The sequence below is a fragment of the Podarcis muralis genome, chromosome 9 (genome assembly GCF_964188315.1).
Source record: "Podarcis muralis chromosome 9, rPodMur119.hap1.1, whole genome shotgun sequence".
In the NCBI taxonomy this organism is placed as follows: Eukaryota; Metazoa; Chordata; class Lepidosauria; order Squamata; family Lacertidae; genus Podarcis; species Podarcis muralis.
The window spans coordinates 53,475,278-53,502,904 of record NC_135663.1 but is presented as its reverse complement, the minus strand read 5'-3'; the positions used below and the strand labels follow the sequence as shown (position 1 = coordinate 53,502,904).

At 42.2% G+C, this 27,627-nt stretch overlaps 1 protein-coding gene across 5 annotated transcripts; it reads right to left on the bottom strand.

The window, feature by feature from the left end:
- Nucleotides 1-1,526: 1,526 nt before the first annotated feature.
- Nucleotides 1,527-27,214, bottom strand: SPATA18 (spermatogenesis associated 18). Of its 5 annotated transcripts, none has more exons than XM_028744261.2 (13): nt 27,069-27,214; nt 26,439-26,531; nt 23,682-23,787; nt 23,454-23,554; nt 22,542-22,660; nt 20,290-20,385; nt 17,604-17,738; nt 16,149-16,386; nt 14,521-14,679; nt 13,545-13,720; nt 11,439-11,562; nt 9,650-9,748; nt 1,527-6,598 (listed from the first exon to the last, which is right to left on the bottom strand). In XM_028744261.2, the coding sequence occupies exons 2-13, from the start codon at nt 26,523-26,525 to the stop codon at nt 6,512-6,514; spliced, it is 1,527 nt and encodes a 508-aa protein (XP_028600094.2). In that variant the 5' UTR covers nt 26,526-26,531; nt 27,069-27,214; the 3' UTR covers nt 1,527-6,511. The 5 variants fall into 5 exon arrangements, with proteins under 5 accessions (XP_028600094.2, XP_028600095.2, XP_028600098.2 ...); XM_028744262.2 differs by lacking the exon at nt 27,069-27,214 and having other exon boundaries at nt 1,527-5,597; nt 6,553-6,598; nt 26,439-26,963; XM_028744265.2 differs by lacking the exons at nt 9,650-9,748; nt 27,069-27,214 and having other exon boundaries at nt 1,527-5,597; nt 6,553-6,598; nt 26,439-26,956.
- Nucleotides 27,215-27,627: the final 413 nt, after the last annotated feature.

Sequence of the window (27,627 nt, the reverse complement as noted above, 5' to 3'; positions counted from 1 at the left end):
AGGCTGCTTCCAGGTAAAAATAAGATTTGCTACTGAATCTTATAGTATACCTGCTCACCGTAGATAATAATATGACTCAAAGCAGATCTGAAGATAATAGATTTGGCACCCTGGCACAAAAATTAATGGGACACTTGATTGCGACTTATTATCTGTAATTGTGACAATTCTTAGCAATGAAAAACAGCAACATTTTCCATAACCTTGCATTTTTTGCAATTTACGAAGTGACCTGCCTTTTAAAGGGTGGAGAGAGCATTCAACGTGACGGTTCCAAAGCTTTGCCACTTTTTCAAATGTTCCACTTGTGAGATAACCAGTCTCATGTAACCTACGTGCTGAAGTCTAATTAACGCATGAAGGGGTTAAGACCATAGAGTAAGCAGTCCTGCAAGCCTTAATTAGGTCACTCCTGCTCACCTTGGGAGAAAGGCAATGAAGCCTATTGTTCACCTTCAGTGTACCTGAGAAGCTCAGCATGTAAAGAGGTCTGAGCTGGTTGCTCAAAGCTCAGACCCCATGGCTCTAACAAGCCTTTCTTGTACTCCTGAACCAATAATTCCTAAACTTCCACCACTGAAACAAAGCCAAGTTTTACTGTTATGTTTTCTGACTGATGTATGGAAAAGCACATAAATCTGAGATTTGGAGAGTTTGTAAATCCATTTTTAACTTACCAAACGTGGTCTTTTCCTACGCTGGGAGAAGAAGGGAGTTTTGGAACTCACAAGGTCATATTTTTAAATCTCTGCTGGGATTCTCACCAAAGAGCACTTGTTCCAAACCTGGACCTTGGCATCCAGGAATTCTCCTTTTATACCTATTTTTTTCTTACCACCAACACTACTTCCATTTGAAAACACTGCAAAGCCTTACCCATTAGTGGCCAATCCTGAGCTAATTTTCCTTTATTTCACTGCGGTTAGAACAGTATCTGTGTGTGGCATGGGACTGCAGCCACTTAAACCTCTGACATTTATGACTTTTATCTAAAAACGTTTTACTAGCCTCTGACATTTTGGGAGCTGAACATGGATATATATTGGTTGGAAAGTTCATTTTATTGATGTGTTAAACAAGAGTGCCATCTAGTGGGAAATGTTATTTCTCCCCACCCCTTTCCTCCCAATTAATTTTTATTAGCTTTCCTAATTTTAAACAAATTAACAACAAATTAATACAGATGTAACGCAAATTTAAAAATTGACTTTCTGCCCCTCTTCAAAATGCTTCTATTCCCTCCCTCCTTCACTGCTTACAGTAAAATAACTTTTCTTAATTTCTAATACTTTCCCATCAATTCTTATTTCCATCAGCTGTGCATGTTCAATTCCTGTTTAAACATCCACTTGACTATTTTCCCAATTAATCAAGCAGAATTTTCCTTTATCAATCCGTATAACTCACAATTCTAAATTATATTTCATCCAATACAACTTAATCTTCAACAAATGATGCATTCTCAAAAGTCAAGTACATGTCCATTCATCCCTAACTGTTCATAATTTATTTCAGTATTGTCCCACTACATATTTGAAAATTTTTATTGCATATCGTTTGATTATAAAACATTGTACAGGCACCTTATCCACAAGATAGTTCATGAAACATGGTACAATGTAAACATACAGCATCAGCACTGTATTCAAATGATGTATGGTAAGATATTTGCTACGAAATATTGGTTTTCCAGTGGACTTCATATATGAACACAAATTAAGAAAAAAATTCTGCAATTAAACAGCAGTTCAAAATATATGACATATAAAAAGATCACCAAAAAATGTAAATAGACAAACAAGATTATTTCTGACTTTACAGCAATGTGGTTCTGAAAGATATTGCAAAGTCTTCTAAAATATTACTGATGTGATGGCATCTTCAGATCAGTAGATCCAAAATAATGGATGTCTATTATTAAGTGTATGTATAATTTCCCTAACAGTTGGGAAACTGCCAGACTGAGAGTTGGTGACTTGCCCATGGGTCACCCAAAGATCTTCATGGCTGAAGTGCTCTCTTGCAGTTCCAGGTTTTTAAAAATACAGGCATGATCTCTGGGTTGACACTTAGCCATTTTACTACAGTGGTACCTTGGTTCTCAAATGCCTTGGTTCTCAAACGCTTTGGTTCTCAAACTCTGAAAACCCAGAAGTGTTCCAGTTTTTGAATGTTTTCTGGAAGCTGAACATCTGATGCGGCTGTCGGCTATTGTTTCCAGGGCACCTGCACCAATTAGAAGCTGTGCCTTGGTTTTTGAACATTTCAGAAGTCAAATGGACTTCCGGAACTGATTAAGTTTGGCGCTTTTGTTTTCGCTATTTATTTTGTGTTTTTGTTTTTGAGGCTTTTTCAATTAATGTGTGTTTGTGGAATCCAGTTCAGCTAGAATACTGTCTTATTTATTTTATAGTACAGTACATTGATTATTGCTTTCATTTTATGGATCAATGGTCTCGTTAGATAGTAAAATTGATGTTAAATTGCTGTTTTAGGGGATGCTTTTAAAAGTCTGGAACGGATTAATTCGTTTTGCATTACTTTCTATGGGAAAGTGTGCCTTGGTTTTGGAACACTTTGGTTTTGGAACGGACTTCCAGAACGGATTAAGTTTGAGAACCAAGGTACCACTGTACATGGTTATACACGACCCATTATTCATTTCAAACCTAGATCTCTGACAAGGCCACTCCATACATTAGTACCACAGAGATCTGGGAGCCACTTTCCTATGGCTTCTTTCCATGCTTCTTTGGTAACATCCTAATAAGGAGCTGTGCTCAGGGAGAGCAATATTCACATGCAAATGTTGCCTGTTCCAAACTGCTTGGTGAAGTTTGCATGGGAAGGAAGCACATTCACCACAGGTTGCCTACCAAAAAGCACAATGGAGTGAATAAGGGGACCTAACGTCATACACCTTATTGTGGGAATGGCCACAAAACAGAGCATATTCAGATCAGCGCTGAACATTGATTTTATGCATTTGTATGGAGAATCTCTACATAATTGGTGGGGTAACGGCCACCTGGAAGGAACCAGGAATGTAAAATCTGAATGTGCCCTCATTTAATCCAGGAGAAGTGAAAAATTGCTTCAGATACACACCCACACTAGTTTTGAAAGCTCTAATGTACTGCGTCTATTTAATCTTTCATTTTTTATATACCTTTCCACGACATATCACACGCAAAATCATTGGTATGCATGAGGAGCAAATTTACGTCACTTGCATTCTCCATAAGTTTGGGCAGAGCATACATCTGCTCTGAGTGTAGGTCTATGTAACAGCATTATCACCGATCACAAATAACACTGTATTGGAAAATCACACAGCATTAGCAATGCTAATCATATTCATTTCCACTGCCTAATGATTATTTTAGTAAACATTATGAACCTGTGTCAGGTACAATGCCTTACTAACACCTGGAACAGAATTTTGATTGGATGTCTTGGTATAATGTTTGGAATACCATCCTTCATGTATATGCTATTGAATTGTTTGTTAGAGTTCCTTTAATCTAATCACTTGGATATGTGATGAAAGATAGTATATTCTCTTTACAGAGCTCAGATAGAAACATAATAAAAATTCACAAGGCTATGCATTGGCCTTGGTATGTAGATGAGCTTCACTTCATACCAAGGTCAAGTCCCAAGAATGGGAAACAGTGTTTTTTGCTACATGAAAAAACTGACAAATCTTGGGTCTGCATGCTTCCCCCCTGCTCCCCCTTTTATATGCTACAGGAGAAGGCAGGAAGTTTCCGCTTCCAGTGTTAAACAAACCACAGTTCCCTGACACATTCAAATTCGGAAACTGTGGCTTGCTTAGCCATGATTAGTGAGAACAGGACACTATGAAATCACCATTTGAGATCCTGGCTTGTTCTTACACCATACACTTCCCATTATCCCTGACCACTGCTCCTGTTAGCTAGGGATGATGGGAGTTGTAGTCCCAAAACAGCTGGAGGGCCGAGTTTGGGGATGCCTGCTTTAACTAAACCACGGTTCTCCACATTCAGGTGTAGAACAATGGTGAGCTTACAGCTAGGAGTGGGAGAATTTGATTGCCTCCGTATGGTAATGAAACAGGTCTGAACCAATCCAGTATCCTTTATAAAGTGGGTTTTTTGGAGGGGGTTAGCTCCCCCAGGTTTTCTAATTTAAGTGTCAAAAATATGTGAATAAGCAAACAAGTGCTTTGAAACACATATCAGGCATAGGCAAACTTAGCCCTCCAGAGGTTTTGGGACTACAACTCCCATCATCCCTGGCTAACAGGACCAGTGGTCAGGGATGATGGGAACTGTAGTCTCAAAACAGCTGGAGGGCCATGTTTGCCTATGCCTGACATATATCATACAACATGATTGCAACTCTCTATTAAATTTATCTTGGTGTAAAAATTTCAATGTTTACATTGCCATAATCAAAGGCGAGTGCTTCTTATACTTAGACTGGTTGCCAGTTCATTTCTTCAATGAGCTTTATTGGATGGAGAGCTTCAAAGGTCTGCCCAGGTCATGTAAAGCAGTGGTGGAATTTCAGTTGGTCTACATGACCATCACTTATTTGAAGCAGGCAATGGGGGATTTGCAACATTGCTGTAAACTTTGCACTACTCAGCAAAATTACAAAGTACATTAAACTGGGAAGGCCTACACTCCCTATGGAAACCAGAGGACTAAATAATTTTATTTCCAGAGGGCAAAATAATTTCAGTGAAGAAAACCATGCAAAACTCATTTTGTTTTCTAGTAACAAAAGGAAATTCCACAATTTTGCTCAAGCACCATGTCCGGGATCAGAAATAAGAGACTGGTCTCATTAGAATAATGTTCTGACCCATGCAGACCTTAGCTACATGTAAAAGGACAAGGACTCAAACAGTTATTGTGTTCCACTTGGGGTATAGAAGAGAAAAACACTCAATCTCTTGGAAGAAAAACACTGTTATCAGCACCAAATGTTACAACTGGACAACAGAGCAGCCGGAATATAATCTTCAAAATACAAATGTTATTTTTTCTGTAATTTCAAAATCAAACACTTTAACCAGATTTTATGCTTTTATGACTGTGCTTTGCCCCAACAGCTTTTATTGGCATGACCCAGCATGTCTACATCCCATTGATTTTTCTGGGACTTTAATGACCTTAACTTCACATCAGCTGAGCCCTAAATAAGCACCAGGTACTGTATCTCAAGTGTATCTCAATGTATCATAGTACTGAATACTTAACAGTCTTGTGACAGTAACTATTTTCCTGAAAGCGTTGCTAGAAGAATGGTGTAAACAAGTTTTAAAAATCAAACAATTTTTTTAAAACGCCTATGCAAGTTTTAATCAGATTTGTTGCATTCATTCCCTTCAAAAAAGGGTTACAAAAAAACCAACACAAAAAACAAAACCACCCATACTAATAATCACCAGTCCCCATTCACTCCCCTTTTGGAGTGATTCAAAGCTGCTGTTCACATTATTTTAAGTGAGGTTTGAGGTACTCTCGGAACTGGAAGCGGCACCACAGAAGCAGATTGATCCAGATGTACAGAATCAAAAAATCATATCCAGTTAACCTAAATTCCTATTGGAGAAAAATACATATTTCAGTACGTAACTTTTTTGGGGGGTAAACTTCTGCAATCGAAGGACTTCAAGATAGGACTGTATCGGCAATCCAGACATTCTTTGTGTAAGTTGATCCAATAACACCCTCTCTTTGAGGGTAGCTGCTCGGCCAACAGGGCAAGCATGTCCACCCCAGAAATCCAGATGCGCACACAAAAAGCCCTGCAGGCCTAGAGCAATTAGCAGCAAACAGATTGTGTTGGGACAGCCTTGTATCTGCTGGATTAAAAGCTCCCTTGCTTCCCCAACACAGCTATGGAATGTGATTGGACCCCAAGCATACATATTTCCCTCTCCCTCCACCCCATTGGTGTCAATCTGGCAGACAACAGTAAAGGAAAACTGTTCCGGGGTGGAGAAATTTACCCAACCCTAGCAGGCCTATGAATGTGGATTGGCTCCTCTCTACATCTATGTACACATGGTGTGTGCATGAACACAAGCACTTTGGGTTAATCTGCGGTCAATCAAAGGGCTAGCAGCAGTAGTAATGGCAATGGAACTGGCTTTTATCCTAGAGGTTTAGCCAATTATATTAAGTATGATATTAAGTGTTGTTTAGTTCTGTGTTTAGATCTGTGCTGGATTGCGGCTTTGAGAGACTAGTCTCCAGAAAGGCAGCTCTAAAAGACACCACCAGAGATTTTGTATAATTACAACAAATACGAAGAAGGCGTCATGGTTTGGGACAATTTGGATGAAATGTGAATTATATAAACAAAGACCAGAAGTCTGTCTACAACATCAACAAAAAAATGAAAATCCCATAAATGAAGACCAATGTGTTCTGTTTTTTTTTATATATGTATATATGTAAAAGAACACCCTGCAGATTGTTACATTATCTCTTTACTTGATTGCTCAAGCATTTCAAAGCCATGATCGTCTAAGTTCTGCACAGGCCCACTTACTTGGGCTTCCGCTCCTTAACGGGGAAGAGCTGCGGCTTCGGGATCGCTAAAAGACACACAAAACAGGAAAAATTAACATAGTCGGATTCCTCCCAACTCATTCTAAAAAGGCATTATGTTGTAGAAGCTAAATAAGCTAATACCACTGGGGAATTTAGACTCTTCTTATACTGCAGTGTGGCTCCTTCCCACGTTTGAAGGGTAATCTGGGACCTGTTTGGTCACACTGAAGGAGGAGAAAATCTCTATACATACTGCAGTTCTTTCCCAGATCAACATTACTCGGGTAAAAGAAGAGTGTGCTTTGAAAAATCTGGACCGGATGAGGGATTATGAGCAGCAGCTTCAAAGATGGCATGGAGGCCATTTTTGAATTGGGCAAGACTCAAAAATGGCCTCCACTTACTTAAAATTTTGTGCAATTCTCCTTCACTTTATGATACGTGTAACAACCAATATTCCCCTTATATGGTCCCTTATTTTGGCTTGCAGGCCAAAAACTAGAATGGTGCTCCTGCACATGAAGCAGCCTTCAGGCATGGGTCTCACAAGGGAAACCTGAACTGTAAGTAAACATGCTAGTTTTTCCTGCTGTCCTTGCCTCCCCACAAAAGGAAACAAGAGGGGTGGGGAAGAGAGGCTTAGCTGTGCTCACTTTCCTGCCAAGCCTGCCATGGAAAAAGTGAAGGGAGGAACACGGATTAAATAAATGACAACTCATATATAGTAAGAGAAATGACCAGATTAACATTACTTAAAATGAGAGCTAATCCAATTTACAAATTAAGGAGAACAACAAATCGGCTTGAATCCTGCTGAACTGGTTTGTTTTTGGGTTCTGTGCTAATGTGGCTTTATTACTTAAGGAGATGGGATATCTACAAGGTCCACAAACCTGTATATAACTCATTTGCTCCTCCCTTTACTGAAGCAGGAAAACAATCCAGGAAGATAAGCAAAACTTCCTGTTATGTATAGATTAGGAACTATGGATAATGGCTTCCAAACAAACCAGAATATGAAGCCATGAGTTAAAGAAGATGGCATGTGAATCCTGGATTGTTTGGAAGTCAATACCCATAGATCCCAGTTCACACATAAGAAAAAATGATGGCTAATTGCAGCTTCCCAGTTAATTCCCCCACTTGTGGGAACAAAGGGGTAAAGAGGTTGTGGGCGGGTGCACAGAGATTGTACATATTATGGTTTATTAAACCAGGATATGACTGGTTAAACCAGGCCATAGATTAACGTTGCTGAAGAATATCCATTTTTTATTCCCTCACATTGTGCCTTCATTGCCACAGACAAGTACATTCAGCTTGTTAATAGCGGTGATTGAGTCACAAGGATTTAGCAGTGCGCTATTTATACATACTGTATACTGTTAAAATTTAATTCAGAGAGTACTGAGAAGCTTCTGAAGGAATAGAGGGCTCCCTATTTCATATGTGCATATAGTATGCACATCATCAATGGTAAATTACAGAATGGCAAATCCATTAACCTAAACAGCCATGAGGTCGAAACACATGCTGTGAACACACCCAGTGTTTTTATTCATGGATTAATTCACGAATGCTGATCTTTTACTTATTTATTTTCTTACTTTTCTTACCCGCCCTTCACTAGATGGTGCCAGAACAAGTTACAAGAATATTACAACACAATATTAAAATCAGTTAAAACAATTTGCAACTAGAAGAATAGGGTGGGTCCTAAAAATCTCTCTCTCACGGGCCAAAAACCACAGCAAAAATATGCATCTTCAGCATATGACAAAAGCTATACAATGATGATTTGAGATGATCTTCTGTGGGGAGAGAATTCCACAGCATGGGGGCTGCCACAGAGAATGCCCTCACCCACATGAACCTTTGAGGGCAGAACTACCAAAAGGACCCCCTCTTCCAAACTAACACCTGAGAGGATCTGTAGGAAAGGGGGTGGCCTTTCAGATATTTTAGTCTTAAATCACTAATGAGAGCAGCTTGAATTGGGCCTGGAAACAAACAGGTAACTATTGCAGCTCTGTTAAAACATCTAGTCTGGAGGTCACCAGAGCATGGAGTACAGTGACCAATTAATCTGTATCCAAAAGCTAGTGAACCAGCCATAACTGGAAATAAGCACTCCTAACCACTGAGGACACCTGTGCAATGTTGAATCCAGTAGCAATCCCAAGCTATGTTATCTGCTTCTTCCAGAAGAGTGAAACCCTGCCTGGAACAAGAAATCTCCCCATCCCTTGGACCTAAGAACTCAGAACTTTCTTATCAGGATTCAGTTTCATTTCATTGGCTCACATCCAGCCCATGCAAGCATCCCAGGACCAGTCCAGCAACTGAACCACATTTCCTGATTACAGGTGGAATGGAGAGACAGAGCTGGGCATCATTCACATATTGAGGAAACCTCACTCACGATGTCAACCCCCATCTGTTTCAAACAGATGTTAAATGATGTGGGGAGCAAGATGGAACCCCACAGGGATACTCCCATGGCACCAAAAAATGGGCCTCCATAATTATTTTATGGAAACAGCCCCAAAAAGAAGGAGTGGGACCACTGTAATACAGTACCTCCCACAAACCACACCTCCCAGAGGTGCTGCAAAAGGATACTGGTCCAATGATATCAAAAGCCATAGAAAGATAAAGGAGAACATAAAGGCCTGTACTTCCCTCTCTCTTTCCAGACACATGTCATCAGCCAGAATAAACAAGGCAGATTTGGTATTATGACCATGCTTGAAATTGGACTGAAATTGGTCTACTTTCCTCCAAATATACCCGAAACTGAGTCACCACCTAGTCCAAAAAGATATTCTCAGGCATTCACAGACAGATGTTAAGGGATAGGCTTGTGCCCATCCTGTATAGATTGGTAAACACATCTGTCTATACTCCCCTCCTTCACAAGTAAATCTCCAAGCTTTTACCATGCTAAACCTGCCCTCATCATTCAATGCTCAAATTACAAAGGGGCATAAGCGCCCCCCCCCCCCAGCCCCCTTTCCTTTTTGCAATACCTCTCATTTACCACTGGCTTTGTTTTTATCTTGGATTATTACGTTGATCAGGCTATTCTACTTTACCAAATGTCGGGAGTGGCCTGCACTAGGAGAGAGGGGCCTCAAGCTACAGCTGCGGCTGCGGCTTCGGCTGCGGCTTCTGCTTCTACCCCTTTGAGACCACTGAAACAAAATATAGAATATGAGAAAAGGTATATTAAGCAAGCAGCAGTCACTGTGGTTACATTATGTGAGAGGAAGGCTGCTCTCCGAAAGAATAGGCTGGATTCGCATGACTCTAACGTGCTTCCCAGTTAAAGCCTCATGTGCGGGCAGAGGGCCTTCTCAGTAGTGGCACCCGCCCTGTGGAATGTCCTCCCATCAGATGTCAAGGAAATAAACAACTATTTGACTTTTAGGAGACATATGAAGGAAGCCCTGTTTAGGGAAGTTTTTAATGTTTGGTGCTTTATTGTATTTTTAATATTTTGTTGGGAGCCGCCCAGAGAGGCTGGGGAAACCCAGCCAGATGGGTGTGGTATAAATAAATTATATTCTTGGGAGTTGTCCCATACACAAGCCCCTTTGAAATCTCAGCTCCTCCTGGAAACGCCACTGGAACTACAGGTTGTGCAAAGCAGTATAACAGCCTACATTGGTGGAAGGGACTACTTCTTGATAACTGCTCCAAGCATATTCTCAGCTCAGTCATGAAAGGGACTGACTAATAAGAAACCTATCAATGTCAGTGTCATAATCTAAACCACTGTTGGTGTAATTCACAACATGCTGGGTTGATGGGTGCTGGGAGTTCAATTAACAGCTGGAGGGCCATAGGTTGCCCATATGTTAATGGGTAAGGTTCACGGTTCTTGTATTAACTTACAAGTTGCAGGATATCTTAGAGACTACCTTATACCCCAGCCCAATCACTCAGATCTTTGAGGGAGGCTCTGCTGATGGTCCTCCACAGCTTAGATGCACGGCTTGTAACTACTAGAAACAATGTGTTTGGTGTAGAGGCTCCAAGCCTGTGGAACTCTATTCCAACTGACATTAATCAGGCCCCCTCCTTGCTTTCTGTGGATGTTTTTTATGTACACAACTAGAAATGCAAATATAGCATCCCGAACGCCTTGGTACTCGGACGTTTTGGCTCCCAAATGCCACAAACCCGGAAGTGGGTGTTCTGGTTTGTGAACTTTCTTTGGAACCTGAACATCCAACGGGGCTTCTGATAGGCTGCAGGAGCTTCCTGCAGCCAATCAGAAGCCGTGCTTTGGTTTCCAAATGATTTGAAAGTCGAATGGACTTCCGGAATGGATTCTGTTCGACTTCCAAGGTACAACTGTAACTAGGTGGTATATAAATGCCTCAAATGCCTTAAATAAATAAAGACGTCTCCAACATAAATCAGCCAAACTTGGTGGGACAGATTAGCAAACAGAAACAGATCTCTGCTCATGGATTCACCCTTCTGTCCACCACACAGAAGGGTGTCGCATAGGGGCAAGAATACTACTCATGGGAAGGAGCTGGTGCTCCAGAATACCAGCCAGTTTGTGAATTGCTTCATTCACACATTTCTGGGATGGAATCTATGACCTGGACCCAAACTTTGCTTCTGTAAATAAAGCAAAGCTATGTTCACAGAGCAGGGCTTTTTCAGCCTCCTTCTCCCCTCTGCAGAGCCCTGTGCCCTGCCCCAAATCTACTCCTGGAGGTCAGAAGCCTTTGGGAATGGCTTGGGATATGTCGCAGGGCCTGTAGATGAAAGAGGAGTTGGCAGTAATCACCAACTCGTTACTGGGAAGCAACTTAGGATCCAAGTCTTTGAGTTTAAATCTTTACCAGAGTAATGAAGAATACTTACCACAGCACCTCTTCTTGTGACTGCCTCTCCTTTCACCAGGACAGTATCTTCTTCCATAAGAGCAGGCCATACATGATAGGCCACCAAGGGAGCTGTAAATTCAGAGTCGTAGCTGCGACGATATCTGGTGAGGTGCAAAGAGGTTTAGCTTACAACAGTTAGCAGTCCACATGCTCCTCTTGCAGTTACTTTATTCCATCTTCTTTCAAGTAATTCAGAACAAGGGCACATGGAGCTATACCAATTAACTTTTTTAAAAAATCAGGTGAATACACAATAAAACAAAAATAATAACACTCCCTCCTACAAACAGAGAGCCATTGCAGAAAACACCTGTCCCATTCTCATGTTGCTACCCTCCAGACCTCTTGCAGAGGAGACCCATGAAGAAGGGCCTCAGGTGATGATCTCAGGGTCTGGGTCAGTTTGTATGGCGAGAGGCGGTCCTTGAGACACTGTGGTCCTGAGCGGCAATGTACGTACACAATGTGGCTCAGGCCACCTCTGATCATATGCGTACAAAGTGGCTAACAATAGAATGCACCTTGCCAAGTTTCTAATTACTTATTATAACTACCTTGTTATTATTATTACCTTGGAAGTCAAACAGAATCCATTCCTGAAGTCCGTTCAACTTCCAAAACGTTCGTAAACCAAAGCATGGATTCTGATTGGCTGCAGGAAACTCCTGCAGCCAATCGGAAGCCCTGCTGGACATTCGACTTCCAAAAATAGTTTGAAAACTGAAACACTCACTTCCAGGTTTGCAACGTTCAGGAGCCAAAATGTTCAGGAACTAAGCTGTTTGACTTCCAAGGTATGACTGTATTAAATAACATCCACAATAACCAGGCAAATGGCCTTCTTGGTAGTGGTGCCCTCCCTGTGGATCGCCTTCCCTTCAGATGTCAAGGAGATAAAGAGCTGCACAAATTTTAGAAGACCCCTGAATGCAGCCCTGATGCAGGAAGTTTTTAATGTCTGATGTTTTACTATGTTTTTATATATGCTGTAAGCTGCCCAAAGTGGCTAGGGCAGGGGTCTGCAACCTTTAAGACAAAAAGAGCCACTTGGACCCATTTCCGAAAAAAAAGAAAAAACTGGGAGCCACAAAACCATTGAGACATTTAAAACAAATATAACACTGCATATATTGTTTCTTACCTTAATGTCCAATCTGACAGCGGGCGGGAAGGTGACGTCGGGACGGTGCGTGACTAACGCACGCACCGCCCCCATGTGACGTCACAGCCAGTATAGTGCCCGCCACAGTGGGGAGTGTCGGGGCACACAATGCGCCTCCTCCCCTCGCTAGTATCTGCCCCGGAGCCACGGCAAAGGTGTAAAAGAGCCACATGCGGCTCCGGAGCCTCGGGTTGCAGACCCCTGGGCTAGGGAAACCCAACCAGATGGGTGGGATGTAAATAATAAAGTTATTTTATTAATTATTAATTATTTTTATTGAAATTAGCTCTAATTCAGCATGTGCAAACAGAATTGACATATGATTGGAGGCAGTAAGCTTTGAATATGCTTTTGGAAACCACAAGAGGGGAGAGGTTGTTCCTGTGCTCAAATCCTGTTTGGGGGTTTCCTTTCTTTGTTTGTTTGTTTGTTTCGTAAGAGCTTTTCTTTTATATATGTGTATACACACACACACACACACACACACACATATATAATTTTAAAACATATTAATTGTCCTACATTCCACAAAATTTCACATCTTATACAATCTTTTGGACTTCCATCAGCACCTCTGATGATCTCCCATTTTTATGATTTCTTCTGCATTTCTTACATTCATATTGCCTTTAATTATCTTAACTAACATCTTGCTTTTCATCCAATAGTGCAATAATTCAAATTATTCCCCTTACAAAACTTCCTGCAACCCTACAAATCTGATAATCACAATTACTTTTCAAAATGTTTGGGGGTTTCCCATAGGCATTGTGGCTGGCCACTGTGAGAACAGGATATGCAAGTCGATGGGCCACTGGGCTGATCCAGAAGGCTCTTCTTCTATCCTTATGCACTGCCATGACTTTGGCACACTATTTTCCCCACTGGAAACACAAGACCGCATACTTTCATTGCACTCACTTGTACTCGCTGAAAAGTTCTCCATCCGTACCAAAAGAAATGTCAAGCGGAGGATCCAAAGTCTGCATTGAAAAGGCGACGCGACACAACTCACGTATTAAGCCGCTGATCATGATAAAATCAGTTTCCGGTGGGAAGGAAATTTTAGGGTTGATATTCATTGCACGAATGACCTCCTGAAAGGAAAGGGACAGAAACGGTTCATTTTCTAGAAAATACACAAAACTGAACTGACGGAAATTTTTGTAAGCGAGAGAGAATACAATTACGGTAATGTATCCAAAGTGTCAATTGCCCTACTCATGCAAGTTGTCATATGTACATGGTGTTCAGTGGTGGTTTCTTGGGAGCAGGGGGGCAGGAAGGTATCATCTACACATTTTTCAAGTTTCATTAACCTAAGCAGAGCATTGGTAGGATAGAATGTTTTGAATGAATGAATCTTTATTTGCATCAGCCATTGGCCATAGCAATAAAACAACAAAACGATATACAAAGAATAGAAATAAAAAGTCACGTTATATAAAATACATTTTAGGGTTTTGAATCAATAGTCAAACAGTGGATCTTATACTGATTGCCCCAGCTAAAAACCTTGCAACCTTTGCTGTCATCTGCTCATCTTGATCTGCTAAGAGAAAGGACACTGTGGCAGTGGCTGGGCGACCCAGAATGGACAATAAAAGAGGTGATAACCTCATTCCTCAAGTCTCTATAAAGAGTGCAAGCCAGAAGGTCATGTGCCACCGATTCGGTACTGCCATCTCCACAGGGACATAAGCGTTTTTCGTGTGGAATCTGTTGTAATAGTCCCTCAAGTACAGCCAGGGCCAATACATTCAATCTTGAGAGAGTAAAAGCGTGTCTATATTTTAGAATTGCTAGGTTATGCAGATAGGGTGCCAGAGAGTTGAAATGGGAAGGTGGAAAATAGTCATACCATGGGCAAAGGGATAGAATGTTCTCACAGACTTACGCAGACGCTGGCTTGAACATCATACAGATCCTCCTGGCGAACAATGTAGTCCATGACCATGTCTTCAAGCGATTCAGGCCCTGAGTAACTTAGGGACAGGGTCTTCCGAACACGCATTTTGAACTGCCTGAAGGCCATCTTTGCGGCACGGAAAGACTCCTGCAAATGATAAAACAGTTACATCTAAAAGCCCAAGAAAACAGAGGGCATTTGCCGTATTGGCCCGAATATAAGCTGCACCCGCAAATAAGCCGCGCCTTTAAAACTGAAGGGGGTTCAAAAAGGGAAAAAAAGACAATACCTGGGCTGCTTCCTGGGGGCGGGTGGAGCAGCGCTGCTTTGCTGGTGGCGTAAGGTTGCAAATATAAGCCACATTTTAACTTTTCACGGTTGGAATTTGGGGGTGAAAAGTGAGGTTTATATTTGGGCCAATACGGTAAATTTTCTGAATCCTAACTTCACAGGTAGAGTAAGTGCTCCTCAATGCGATAATTCATCTTATATAGTAACCCTGCTCCAGCTCCGAAGCTTGCATCTGGACATCCAATAATAGTGTTTGAGTCCTTGCAACACAAAAAGTTATGCCACCATATCTTTCTGTGATGGCGACACAAATTTATAGCAAAACTAGCGAAGTATTCTACCACTTCAAAGAAGGAAGGAAGGAAGGAAGGAAGGAAGGAAGGAAGGAAGGAAGGAAACTGAACATGGTCAGGTAAGGAGATGAAGAAAAGCTGAAAGAAACTTGTACAAAAGAGGCAATTCAGCAATATTCCAAGACAAGGCATAAGCAGCAGATCAAAAACACCTATAATCAAAAACAGCACCAGACAAAATCATATTTGGATGGAATTTACCATCTGTGTGACTGTTGGGTTTTTAAATAACAAAAAATAACCAGACAGTCACAAAGTGAGTTGGGTCTGCCTCCCCTCTGAGAACCCAGAGTTGGTTGGTCAATCTCTATGATATGGCTATGAAGAAAGCTTTTTAAAACCAGTTTGTAAGAGTATATGTGGAAGCATTCTACCAGCCTTGAGCCACAATTCCACTCTGTTTTATCTTCAAATGTGATCCCATTCAGTTCTAAGCTCCTCTACATCAGTACAGTGGTACCTCGGGTTACATACGCTTCAAGTTACAGACTCCGCTAACCCAGAAATAGTGCTTCAGGTTAAGAACTTTGCTTCAGGATGAGAACAGAAGTTGTGCTCTGGCAGCGCGACAGCAGCAGGAGGCCCCATTAGCTAAAGTGGTGCTTCAGGTTAAGAACAGTTTCAGGTTAAGTACGGAATTCCGGAACGAATTAAGTACTTAACCCGAGGTGCCACTGTACAAGTTTTTAAAATGAGACTGCTTGCCATATTAGAGGTTTACAATAACTTTCCATTTCAGCAGTGAGACCAGGCGCCAGAAACTCCAGCAATGAAAGAGAAGCTAATGAACTGACAGTGCAACCCTGTATATGTCTGCTCAGACCACAGCGAGTTAAACAGAGCTCCCTCCCAGGTGTGTTTAGGATTGCCAACTGATTGTTGTCGACTCCAGTTGATGTAAGAATAAGGTTTGTCTACCGCTAGGTTATGTGAGTGAGTGATTCTGAAAAGAAATATTGTTAAACTTCCTACCACAACTGCAGTATAGATTATTCTCTGAACCATCTCCAGATCGTCGACATAACTTCTCAAGAGGCTTTGAGCATCCAAGCGTTCCTGAGCATAAATGTCACTGAAGCGTTCCACAAGGCGAGCATGTCGGGAGGCGTTTGTAAGTCTCGCTCGTCCGGGTGAGGAACTTCTCTTGGGAAGCGGACTAGGTGATCTGCTTCGGATAGATCTCGGGGAAGGAGATCGGCTTAGTGCAAGTCTGTAACAAAATTGAAAAATCACATTAATGGAAGATCTTTATCCTTACAAATGTATGTTCTAGACCAGCGGTTCTCAACCTGTGGGTCCCCAGATGTTGTTGGACTACAACTCACATCATTCCTGAGCTCTGGCCTTGCTAGCTAGGGGTGATGGGAGTTGTAGTTCAACAACATCTGGGGACCCACAGGTTGAGAAAGGCTGTTCTAGACCAAGGGTAAGGAACCTGTGGGCCTCTCCCATCAGCCCCAGAAAGCATGGCCTATGGTCAGGGATAATGGAAGTTGTAAAGGTAAAGGGTAAAGGGACCCCTGACCATTAGGTCCAGTCGTGACCGACTCTGGGGTTGCAGTGCTCATCTCACTTTATTGGCTAAGGGAGCCTGCATACAGCTTACAGGTCATGTGGCCAGCATGACTAAGCCGCTTCTGGCAAACCAGAGCAGCGCACGGAAACACCGTTTACCTTCCCGCCGGAGTGGTACCTATTTATCTACTTGCACTTTGATGTGCTTTCAAACTGCTAGGTTGGCAGGAGCTGGGACTGAGCAACGGGAGCTCACCACATTGTAGGGATTCGAACCGCCGACCTTCTGATTGGCAAGTCCTAGGCTCTGTGGTTTAACCCACAGCGCCACCCGCGTCCCTAATGGAAGTTGTAGCCCAGCAATAACTAGAGGGCCATAGGTTCTCCATCTCTGGTTTAGACTATTATCTCAAGAAGCAGAATTTAAAGAAAGAGAACTTTCAAAACCAGTTTATTCATTAAAGATGATTGTTGTTATGCCTGGAGAGAGACCTGTATTTTTCTTTGCTTACATTACTCTATAAAGCATTCTGCAAACTGATGCTATCATCATGAAATAATGAGCTACAATGTGTGAGCTACAACTTTTTTCAGTCTCAACAATAGAGTTGAGATATCTAAAGTCCCCCTTAGATAACTTGAAGCGTAGCATCTCTGGAGCCAAACCATAACAGGACAACAGACAACAAAGCAGTTCACATAATGCAACTTATCCCCTTCCTTCTTTCCCCAAGGGGCCCATGTCTTACCCAAATCTGCTCTGGAGGGCTGGGGGAAACCCCAAAAACAGATTTAGAAGGCGCACAGAAGGTGCATGAGGAGAGGGAGGGAAGTTCATCTTCTGGTGCAAATGGTACTACTCTGTTGGTTTTAGTGTTTTAGTGGCTACTTAAATCAGATGAAAACCCTTACCTGTTTTGGAGAAGAGATTTTTGAGCACCAAGGATGGCAATCTCATCCTTCAGTGTTTGAAGCTGCTGCTCATAATCACTCATCCGGTCCAGATTTTTCAAAGCACACTCTTCTTTTACCCGAGAAGCCTTTAGCCTTTAGCACACACACACAAAATAATTCTGATCAAAAGAGGTGTTTCTACAGCAATCAATATCCAGCTTTTAAACTATGATAGTTTATCTATTTGAAAGAGCTTCTAAAACCAGGAAGAATTTCAGAGTGATCACTATGCAGCAAGGGGAATGCAAAATGAAGTCTGTCGTATGTACATTTTAGATATAAACCAACCATTTTTGCCCACCAAAAGCAACGCGAAATTTCTCAAATCTCTTTTCAAGTTGTAATGCCACAAAAATAGGTTTAGGTATGTAATTATGCAGTAGATTTGCTTAGCCAAGAACCTCCTCATCCTGCCTCCTTCTGCTTCTCAATCTCTCTTTGGGGTTTGATACCAGAGACCATGGCATCCTTCTGGACCAGTTCTGGGTGATGGGTATTTAGGGCACTGTTTTACAATGGTTCCATTCCTACCTAGAAGGTCATACTCAGATAGTAGCACTGGGAAGACTATGTTTCAGCTCCATGATCTTTGTGCTGTGGTATCTCACAAGGAACAACCTTGCCCCCAGTGCTGTTTAACACCTGTGTGAAGCCACTGTATGCACTAATTCTAAGTCAAAGTGTCATCAACATGCCGATGACACACAGCTCTACTTCTCCATAACATCTGAGTCAGGGGAGGCTGTGCACAAGTGGGACTGTTGTCTGGGTGCAGAGGGGGGACTGGGTGATCACCAATAATCTGAGCTTGTGCAATCTTATTTTATGATATTGTATTTTTAACCTTTTATGACAATATATTTATGAAGGGAAGGCTTAAAAAAATTAAGTAAATAAATAACCCTTTAGCAAGAGACAGCTTTCAAACACACACACACACACACACACACACACACACACTAAAATATCAAAACACAAAGTTATACATTTTGTGTAGTCAGTGTATGGCAAAAACATGTGCTGCATATGTACAAATGCAATACATTTATATCACATGATCTTTCATCATTCAGTTATTCTACACTTGATGTCTCCCCTGTAAAGGGGGAAGCCAACTCTGAAGACTGATATTAGAGAACAGGCAGCATTTTCAACAAGTTATAGTTATAGAAAAACAGGCTCACCTGAATCACAAGAACAGTGTCGTGTGTTTGACATAGCTTAGATAAGCTAATTTTAGATCATCAATGAAAGTAACTTGAACAGACTTTCATTTGGATTTGAGGAGTAACAAGACCCAAACCATTCACAGTACACAAGGCATGGCTAACTGATTTTCTATGCACATTGGCACCACAACCAAAGAGTCATGCATCTGACCTCAAACTGCCTCCGATTTGTTAGATGGGCACACTCATGCTTCAAGAAGAACAGAAACAAAATTCATCATAGACTTGAGTTTTCTCTACACAGATTACTGCAGATATAAAAAATGTGCCTAAGCTGCAATTTGCCAGGCAAAGACATGCTGAAAACCAGAGGAAACTATATATAAATGCTTGATGTGCTTAAAGACCATGGGGGCACATCTGCACCACCCATGAAATAGTTTAAGAAGAATTCAGAGAAATGCAGATTTGCACTGAGAAGTTATGGCCGATATTCAATGGGGGAAAACTATGGCAGCTCAACAAATTGAAAGTTGCAGCGTCAACATATATTGTTAACCACACGTGGCTAACTTGTGGCCTTCCAAATGTTGTACTATAAGTCCCATAATCCCTGACAACTGGCCAAGGAGGCCAGGGCTGATGGAAGTTGGGGTTCAATGATTTCCAGAGGGCAACAAGTTAGCCCCCTTACCGTAAACCAACTAAACATGGCCAGCCACAAATGATTATATTTTGCTCACATTATAACCAAAGCTCTTCTTTTCAGAGATTGGTACTGGGAGGAAGATTCATCAGCATTTGCCTAGAGCAAACTCGGGTCTTCAGCTGTTTTTGGACTACAATTCCCACCACCCCTTACCACTGGTCCTGCTAGCTAGGGATGATGTCCAAAAGCAGCTGGAGACCAAAGTTTGGGAAACCCTGGCCTAGAGCAACAGAAAATGAGGCAGAGGGAATCAACATTACACAATGGCTGTGTTTGTACATCCCACTAAACCATGGTTTAGCACAACATGCAGAAGTTGCAACACGCCTTAGCAACCATGGTTTAGCACAACATGCACAAGTCGCAACACGCCTTAGCAACCATGATTTAGCACAACATGCACAAGTCGCAACACGCCTTAGCAAGCCCTGGGCTCCCATGGTGTTTCTCCTGCACAGCCAGAAGGAAGAATTTAGAAGCCTTTCCCCCCCCCACTCTTTCAGTTTCCATTGAATTTGGCTTATTATTTCATCCAAACGCAGTGTTGCTGTTTATTGCTAACTACAGTAAATTTCAAAACAAGCCAGCTTCAAATCTTGGGTTATGAAGCCGGCTTGTTTAAATAAACTGTGTCTTATTCCTTGTTCAGATGCAACAACAAGCCACATTCATTTCACAGCACTGTGATGTTACAAATGTAACCAATATGACCAACCACACAAAGTTAATCCAAAACCAACTTTGCCAACCACCGTGTTTTCCTTACTCTGCTTTTAGCTGAACAATTTCATCCTCTGCTGCCAAAAGAGTGGTGGCGGATTTGGCCTTTGTGTCTTCAAGAGCCACCTGGGCTTCTGCTAAACTGCAAGAGAAATCAACACCCAGAGATACGCCTTTAATACAAATGGCACAAATTCTGCTAACACATTCAACAAAACAGGAAATAAAATCCTAGAAGGGTATTTGCATTGGAAAAACAAGTACACTGCAGAGCCAGTCCGTCAACACATAAGCACATCAGCTATAACAACTGCAGCAGTAAACATCAACACCAATTCCAAACTCAGGGCAATTTTTTATGCCTAGTACCCTATTTCAAAGTTCGAATGGCATAGACAGATTAGGACAGCCAAACATAAACTGTGAAAGCCAAATCCTTTATAGGCCTACTTACATGGATTTTGCTTACAAAAGCCAGTATTTGTACACCTGCTGCAAGCATGTATTTCAGGTCACTTCTCTCATAAACCAGCATTTGAACCTGTCTTACGCCATTGGCCCATTGACTCCAGGAGCAATCTTACCCAGGTTTGATCCCTGAGATCCTTTAACTGGACATGGCTGGAAAGTGAACATTTGACCATCTATACAGTACAAAGCATAGGCTCTGGATTCATCCTAGGATATGAATTGATCGTTAAATCTGTGTCCATTCTTCTCACAGATTGGCAAACACCATCTAACAACACTGCTTATTCATTCCGCTGCCCACACACACACACACACAAAAGCAATCATATACACACTCCCTCCTCAAATCCCAATTCAATACATTAACTCTGTATCAATTCCTCATGTCTTCTTTCATATACAGGCTGTACAGAGAAAGGGAACCAATTCTTTCATACTGCCATGATAAACCATTGATGTTTTTTTGTGAGTGATCAGTGCTTTTTTCCCAGGGGGACGCATACCCCTAAACATTTTGTGAATCTAAGTTTGACCTCATGGTGGGGCAGTATTTCAAAATGAGTAGGAAAACGAGAGTACCCCTAAACATTTTTTTTAGAAAAAAAACACTGTGCATGATTATTAGAACAAAGGTGAAAGGACAGAGATACAACAAAGGTTGTTGAAGTAATTGATCTGAACGCGTCACACTATCAAGAAACAGATTACACATCTAAAAGCAACTGCAATTTCACTCCCTACATTGAAGTTCATTCTGAACGTGTGTCAATAGATTAAACCGAAAAGCTGTCTATATAGATGAACTTTCAGAAACTGACTGGTTGCAAAAGTGAAAATAAGCTTTAGGGGACTCATTTCCAGCGTTGTGAAAGAAGCCAATTCCATTCAGCTTTTAAAAAAGAATGCTATAGATAACGTATAACAGATATATTGCTTTATTCACCTGAGATTAGCTAAAATGTCACTGAAGAGCACATTACTGGTATATTCTGAAATAAAAGACTTGGTCGTATGTCTTTTGATCTAAGGCATGCTCACACAATACTATTCAAGCTCTTGAGTCAACATTATAGCTTGTTACCAGAAGTACAATAAATAAAGAAGTACCCTTTCGTCTGGGAAACTTCTGCACCAAAAACAGGAACCTGTCCATGTAGCACCAACCTGTATCCTGTACCCAGAAACAACCTTCTGAGCTGCATTGACAGAAGGGGACTGGACCGGTTGAATTATCCTATAAATATGAACTGTTGGGGGGTCCAGTATGCTTTATAAGTTCATGTGGTCCACCTACATAAGCAGTTTACAGGCATGCTCCTATTCTACATCTGTGGGATCATCACAGCCATTACAGTGGTACCTCGGAAGTCGAACAGAATCTGTTCTGGATGTCCGTTCAACTTCCAAAATGTTTGGAAACCAAGGTGCGGCTTCTGATTGGCTACAGGAAGCTCCTGCAGCCAATCGGAAGCCGCAGAAGCTCCGTTGGATGTTTGGGTTTCAAAGAACGTTCGCAAACCGGAACGCTCACTTCTGGGTTTGCGGTATTCGGGAGCCAAAACATTCAAGTCGCAAGGCGTTCGTGAACCAAGGTACTACTGTACTTAGATAAAGATGCAATTAACAAAGTCCAGTTAGGAAAAGGTGGGTTGGAAATGTCATTGTGGATATTATTATTATTATTATTATTAGCAGCAGCTTTTCACCACCATGTGGTGGCTTAAAAGGCTTTCACTACAGCCACGAAACTGCAATTCTACTTATCCTTATAGTTCGACACCTTAGTGCACGAAAAATGTATGAAAGGAAAATAGTTAATTGTCCTACTCTTGTTGTACAAAACTGAGCTGTAAACGAGTGCTGCTCAGCTCTTTCTCCAGCTGATGTATTTCCTGGTCCCGGGTGCAGGCCAATTCCTTCATCCATCTGTCTCTTTCACGTGATTCCTACAGTGAAGTAGAAATACAGTGTGTAAAAGCTAGAAATGAATGTATGTCGGGGGGGGGGGCAGGGAGTTCTGTTGTTCTGTTAATGTTTCAGAAATATTGTGATATATCTTCCATATATCTTAAACTGATTTTAAATAAAGTGCTTGCATTTTATTCAGTAAAAGGAAACACAAGCCTCCGGAGAAATTAGCTTCTATCAACAATGTTTGTTACACAGCAAAGTCTACTTGAATGTGGAGACAAGCCCCTCACCAATAAGAAATTTCACCTCTGAAGCATGCTTGATCTCCACCCCCATCGTTCAGCTCGGACACTGAGGTCCAGCACCGAGGGCCTTCTGGCGATTCCCTCATTGAGAGAAGTGAGGTTACAGGGAACCAGGCAGAGGGCCTTCTCGGTAGTGGCACCCACTCTGTGGAACGCCTTCCATCAGATGTCACGGAAATCAGCAACTATCTGATTTTTAGAAGACATCTGAAGGCAGCCCTGTTTAGGGAAGTTTTTAATGTTTCATGTTTTATCACTTTTTTATTCGGTTGGGAGCCACCCAGAGTGGCTGGGGAAACCCAGCCAGATGAGTGGGGTATAAATATTATTAGGCTAATATTTCCATTATACAAAAATATAAAACAGCCACAGTTCTCAACTATGGAAGACTTCCACAAAGCAGCTATAGATTAGAAAAGTAACAATAAGACATTACAGGAAAGTCACCTTCCACCTTCCTATGGGTGCATCTCTGCATCCAACCTATTCTAGAAAAAAGGGGGAAATTACAAGTTTATTGTACCTGCAAGTGAGAAGAGCTTCCACAAGTGTGGCTAGAAAAACAAGTGCCCAGCCATGGCAACAGACGAGACTTTATTGTATCCACACCGGCATAATGTCCACCTAGGTCAATGAGCGAAAGAGAAAGGAAGGGCAATAAATGTTGATAAATATCTGGGCACAAGCTTACCATCACCTGTAATAAATACATGCACATAAACCATACATGCAGAGCTTGGAACAACCTCACCTTCTTGGCTTGTTTTATTCAAGATTGTGAAGAGCTGCCCCTGAATCATGGAGTTCAGTTCCATGATTTCACAGCATCGGGTCAGATTCTGATCACATGAGTTAATCTGAAAATTAGAATTACTTTGGTTACTCCAATTCTGCCAATATATTGCACCTTCATTATTCCTTCCACCAATGGAACTCAGTTCAATAAAAGCTATAATGCATCACATTCCCTGTGACCAACAAGATAATAATATTGCATACTGACCAATGGATCAGAGGTCAAAATGTCATGGAATATTAAATCCCACAGCAGAAAGTAAAGAACTTAGGTATGCATATTAATCAGAACAAAGAAGTTACCTCCAGAATGTATCATATCTGTGGCCACAGTCTATCACTGGAATCCTCAGAGTAATTCCCAGCAAGCTATAATATTCTTTAGGCTATTGCTTTACAAAGGAAATTATATGGTGCATATCTACAATACCAGCTGAACAGCATTACCCTGGGAATTGTAGTTCCATGATCTAGAGATCTCTAACCACAGAATCAAGAAAAACTAATGACACACAGCTTGTACTTATAAAATGGAATTTGAAGTCTTCTTTGACTCTGCACACAGATGGGTTGTCACTCCCCACCATAGCTGTTAACTTTCCCCTTTTCTTGCGAGGAATCCTATTCAGAATAAGGGAATTTCCCTTAAAAAAGGGAAAAGTTGACAGCTATGCTCCCCACCACACCCCCAGTATTTCTACATACTATTCCTGTTTGATTGTCAATCACAGTGAAGATCACATTCGGTTTAGATCTGGATGTGGCACTTAGGATATCACAGAAACCTTTTTCTGTAACAGAATTCTTAGCACCTTTGCTATGTGCCTACAGATCTGTACTAACATGCTTTACCCCTGCAAATGTCCATGCCTAACGTGGACATTCATGCTCACTTTACTTTTAGTGTGACTTCTCTCAAGAATAAAAATCAAGTTCAGAGCTGTCTTGTTGCAGCCAATATTTTTCTTTTTGAAAGAAACTCTAAACACACTTCTGTCCAGACAAATCATGGGATGGATTTTGACTCCTTTACTGAACTACCACGTCTTGCATGAGAACTCAAGGAATAATAGCATTAGCCACCACAGCTCAGGGGTTACGGTTTGAAGTGACCACAGTGGAAGGGGGAAAAGCTGGTCTGAATGTACACTTAATATGCCACACAGATCCTTAGCAGAGGAAGCTGTTCATAGTTTAAACCTTATTTTATATGCTTACATTTAATTTTTCTAATTCCTGCGTAGTACAATATAAAAAGTCCTACTGCCAGGCATGTTTGTGTTTTGGTTGAAGATCTTACCAGGTGCCGCATTTTGCATTGATAGATAGCTTTTGGAAAGCATGTGATCTATACAATCTGATGCCAGCCTTTATTCACACACACATGCTAGTTCCTTCATGGCTTATGGCATCAGGTGATAATCTGCATATGTAAACAGACCGCCATGGGTACACCACCAGAAACAGAACTGAAATATCACATCATATAGCACAATGCTTTTTTCCCTTGAACCAGTTCACATATTCTGCTGTCTGCCATCCATGGTAATCAGGTGGCATACATTCACAGGCAAACCATCCCCAAAACTCCTGTTAGATCCAGCTCATATAAAGTCAAACACTGTGCTGGACACATCATGCATCCAAAAGCCACTACTCTGGAACACAAAATGTGGACACAGAAGTTGGAGGAGAGAGAGCCAGTAGAGGAATGTAGGCTGGAAGGTGCTGGTAATAATCATTGGTTTCTACTGGTGAGAAAGCAGGGAAATGCACCATGGTGATGTCAGGTTAAAGTTGAAGTTACAGGGAGAACCAGTACTGGGCTGCTGTTTTTGGCAACGGCCGCATGTGTACCATTATCATTTAGTTCCAGCCTTTGCCTGGAAAGATCAGGGTTCAAATCTCAGCCATTAAATCCACTGGGTGACCGTGGGAAGCTGCTGTTCCTCAGTTTGACCTATCTCACAGGGTTGCTGTGAGGATAAAATGGGAGTCGCCATTTACGCTGGCCTGAGCTGCTTGGAGGTAATAGGAGGATTAAAAATTAAATGTAGAGAAGTACCGTAGTTCCAATCTTAAAACAAACAGTTAAGGGTGTTAAATGTATAAAGGAAAAATAACGTGTTCGGGCGAGGGGGAGCTGTGATTAAGTGTAACCGAATCAAAAGACTCAATCACAGCTCAGCAGAGGAGGAGGAGGGAGACTTGAGCAATCCCTCGCTGCAAATCATTGCTGTTCTTACTACGTTTCCCGGGTAGAGTATCGTGGCGTTCTATAACCATGGCAACCACAACAGTGTCTGCTTGGCGCTGAAAACCGGCGTCCTTAGTTACTACTTTCCCGGGAAATGGCTGGAGGTTTCCAACACACCACGAGCTCTGCCCTAATCTCCCGCCATAAAGCGACCTCTCCGCGCAACAAGCTCAAACTCACAAAGCTGCGTTTGGTTGCAATGCTAATCGTCTCCATCTTTCCTAAAGATGTTCAGATCATTGTAGTTAAGGTTAGTTTCTGAAACGACCTCGCCGTTTCCTGCAGTTTCCACCTCGCCAGCTCCGTTTTTAGCAAGGGCCGGGCGGGTGGGAAGATGAGTTAATATTTTGCCTGGTACAGATTCAAAGGGGACAACATCGCAAATGCATCTAGCTGCCTCCCCTTCGTTATTAGTCAGAGCGCCGATTTCCAAAACACGCGTTCGCGCACACTCACGTGATAATCTTTATACCAGTTCTCCAACTTCTCCTGTAAAATCCTGCAGGTCTCGTTGTTGATCAGTCTTCTCAGGCTATCAGCCATGGCTCCCTTTCAAAGGTGAGAGAGATCAGGGGTGAATGGAGGATGGATCTAGAAGCTTTGGGGGAAAGAGGCTTCCCTTCCTACAAAACAGCTAGCATCGATGTGCCTGCTTCCCGGGTATTTTCTTTTTAGCTGCCCTAGAGTATCAAAGGTGGGAAGATCGGCGAAGGGAGATCCGCTGCTGCTTGTTGGCTTTGCGCTGACCTCAGCCTTATTTCCCCCCTCCGCGAGTCTCCTCTATGATTGGAGCATTTTATACTCGGCGATTGTTAAACAAACTGACGTTTGCTTTGCTCGGCTGCCAGGGACGCGGCGGCTGCGCGAAGGGAGCCTTTTGGTTGTAGCAACGCCGAGAACCCCACCTCCCTCCTCGGCCCTGCCCTCCCGGTCCTCCGGGTCTGAACTCGAGGAGCCGAGGGAAATGATCCCGCTGGGTCTCTGCTGGAAGCCAAGAGGGGAAATCCTAGGAAAAGGAGCGCGCGTGTTTGTGTGGGTCTCCCTCCGCTAAATCAAATGGCCCGAGTTCGAGGGGGGTTTCCTTACGCATCAGGAGACCCCCCACATGGTCTTCGTCTCTGCGGCCGCCTCTTCTCTTCCTGGCTTGCCGGCCCACCTCTCGCCAAGCTTGCAACTCGCGTGTGAGGCACAGCGAGGCCACAAAACGGCCTTTATTACGCTCACCGGAGATGCAATTTCAAATAATAATAATGGGGGAAGAAATCAACCCCGCGAGGGCTTTGCGCATAGCTGTCAACTCTTCCCTTTTCTTGCGAGGAATCCAGTTCGGAATAAGGGAATTTCCCTTTAAAAAAAAGGGAAACGTTGACAGCTATGGCTTTGCGTAATGGGCACTTTTGAATTATGGTGCTGGATGAGACTCTTGAGAGTCCCATGAACTGCAAGAAGATCAAACCTATCCATTATTAAGGAAATCAACCCTGAGTGCTCACTGGAAGGACAGATCTTGAAGCTGAGGCTCCAATACTTTGGCCACCTCATGAGAAGAGAAGACTCCCTGGAAAAGATCCTGATGTTGGGAAAGATGGAGGGCACAAGGAGAAGGGGACGACAGAGGATGAGATGGTTGGATAGTGTTCTCGAA

Excerpts from the sequence above, each read along its gene's own strand:
- SPATA18 (XM_028744261.2), bottom strand. The coding sequence starts at position 26,525 with ATGGCTGATAGCCTGAGAAGACTGATCAACAACGAGACCTGCAGGATT. Across the intron at positions 16,387-17,603 it reads AAATCTCTTCTCCAAAACAG|ACTTGCACTAAGCCGATCTC; the intron begins GTAAGGGTTTTC and ends ATTTTGTTACAG. Across the intron at positions 11,563-13,544 it reads GAACTTTTCAGCGAGTACAA|ATATCGTCGCAGCTACGACT; the intron begins GTGAGTGCAATG and ends GCACCTCACCAG.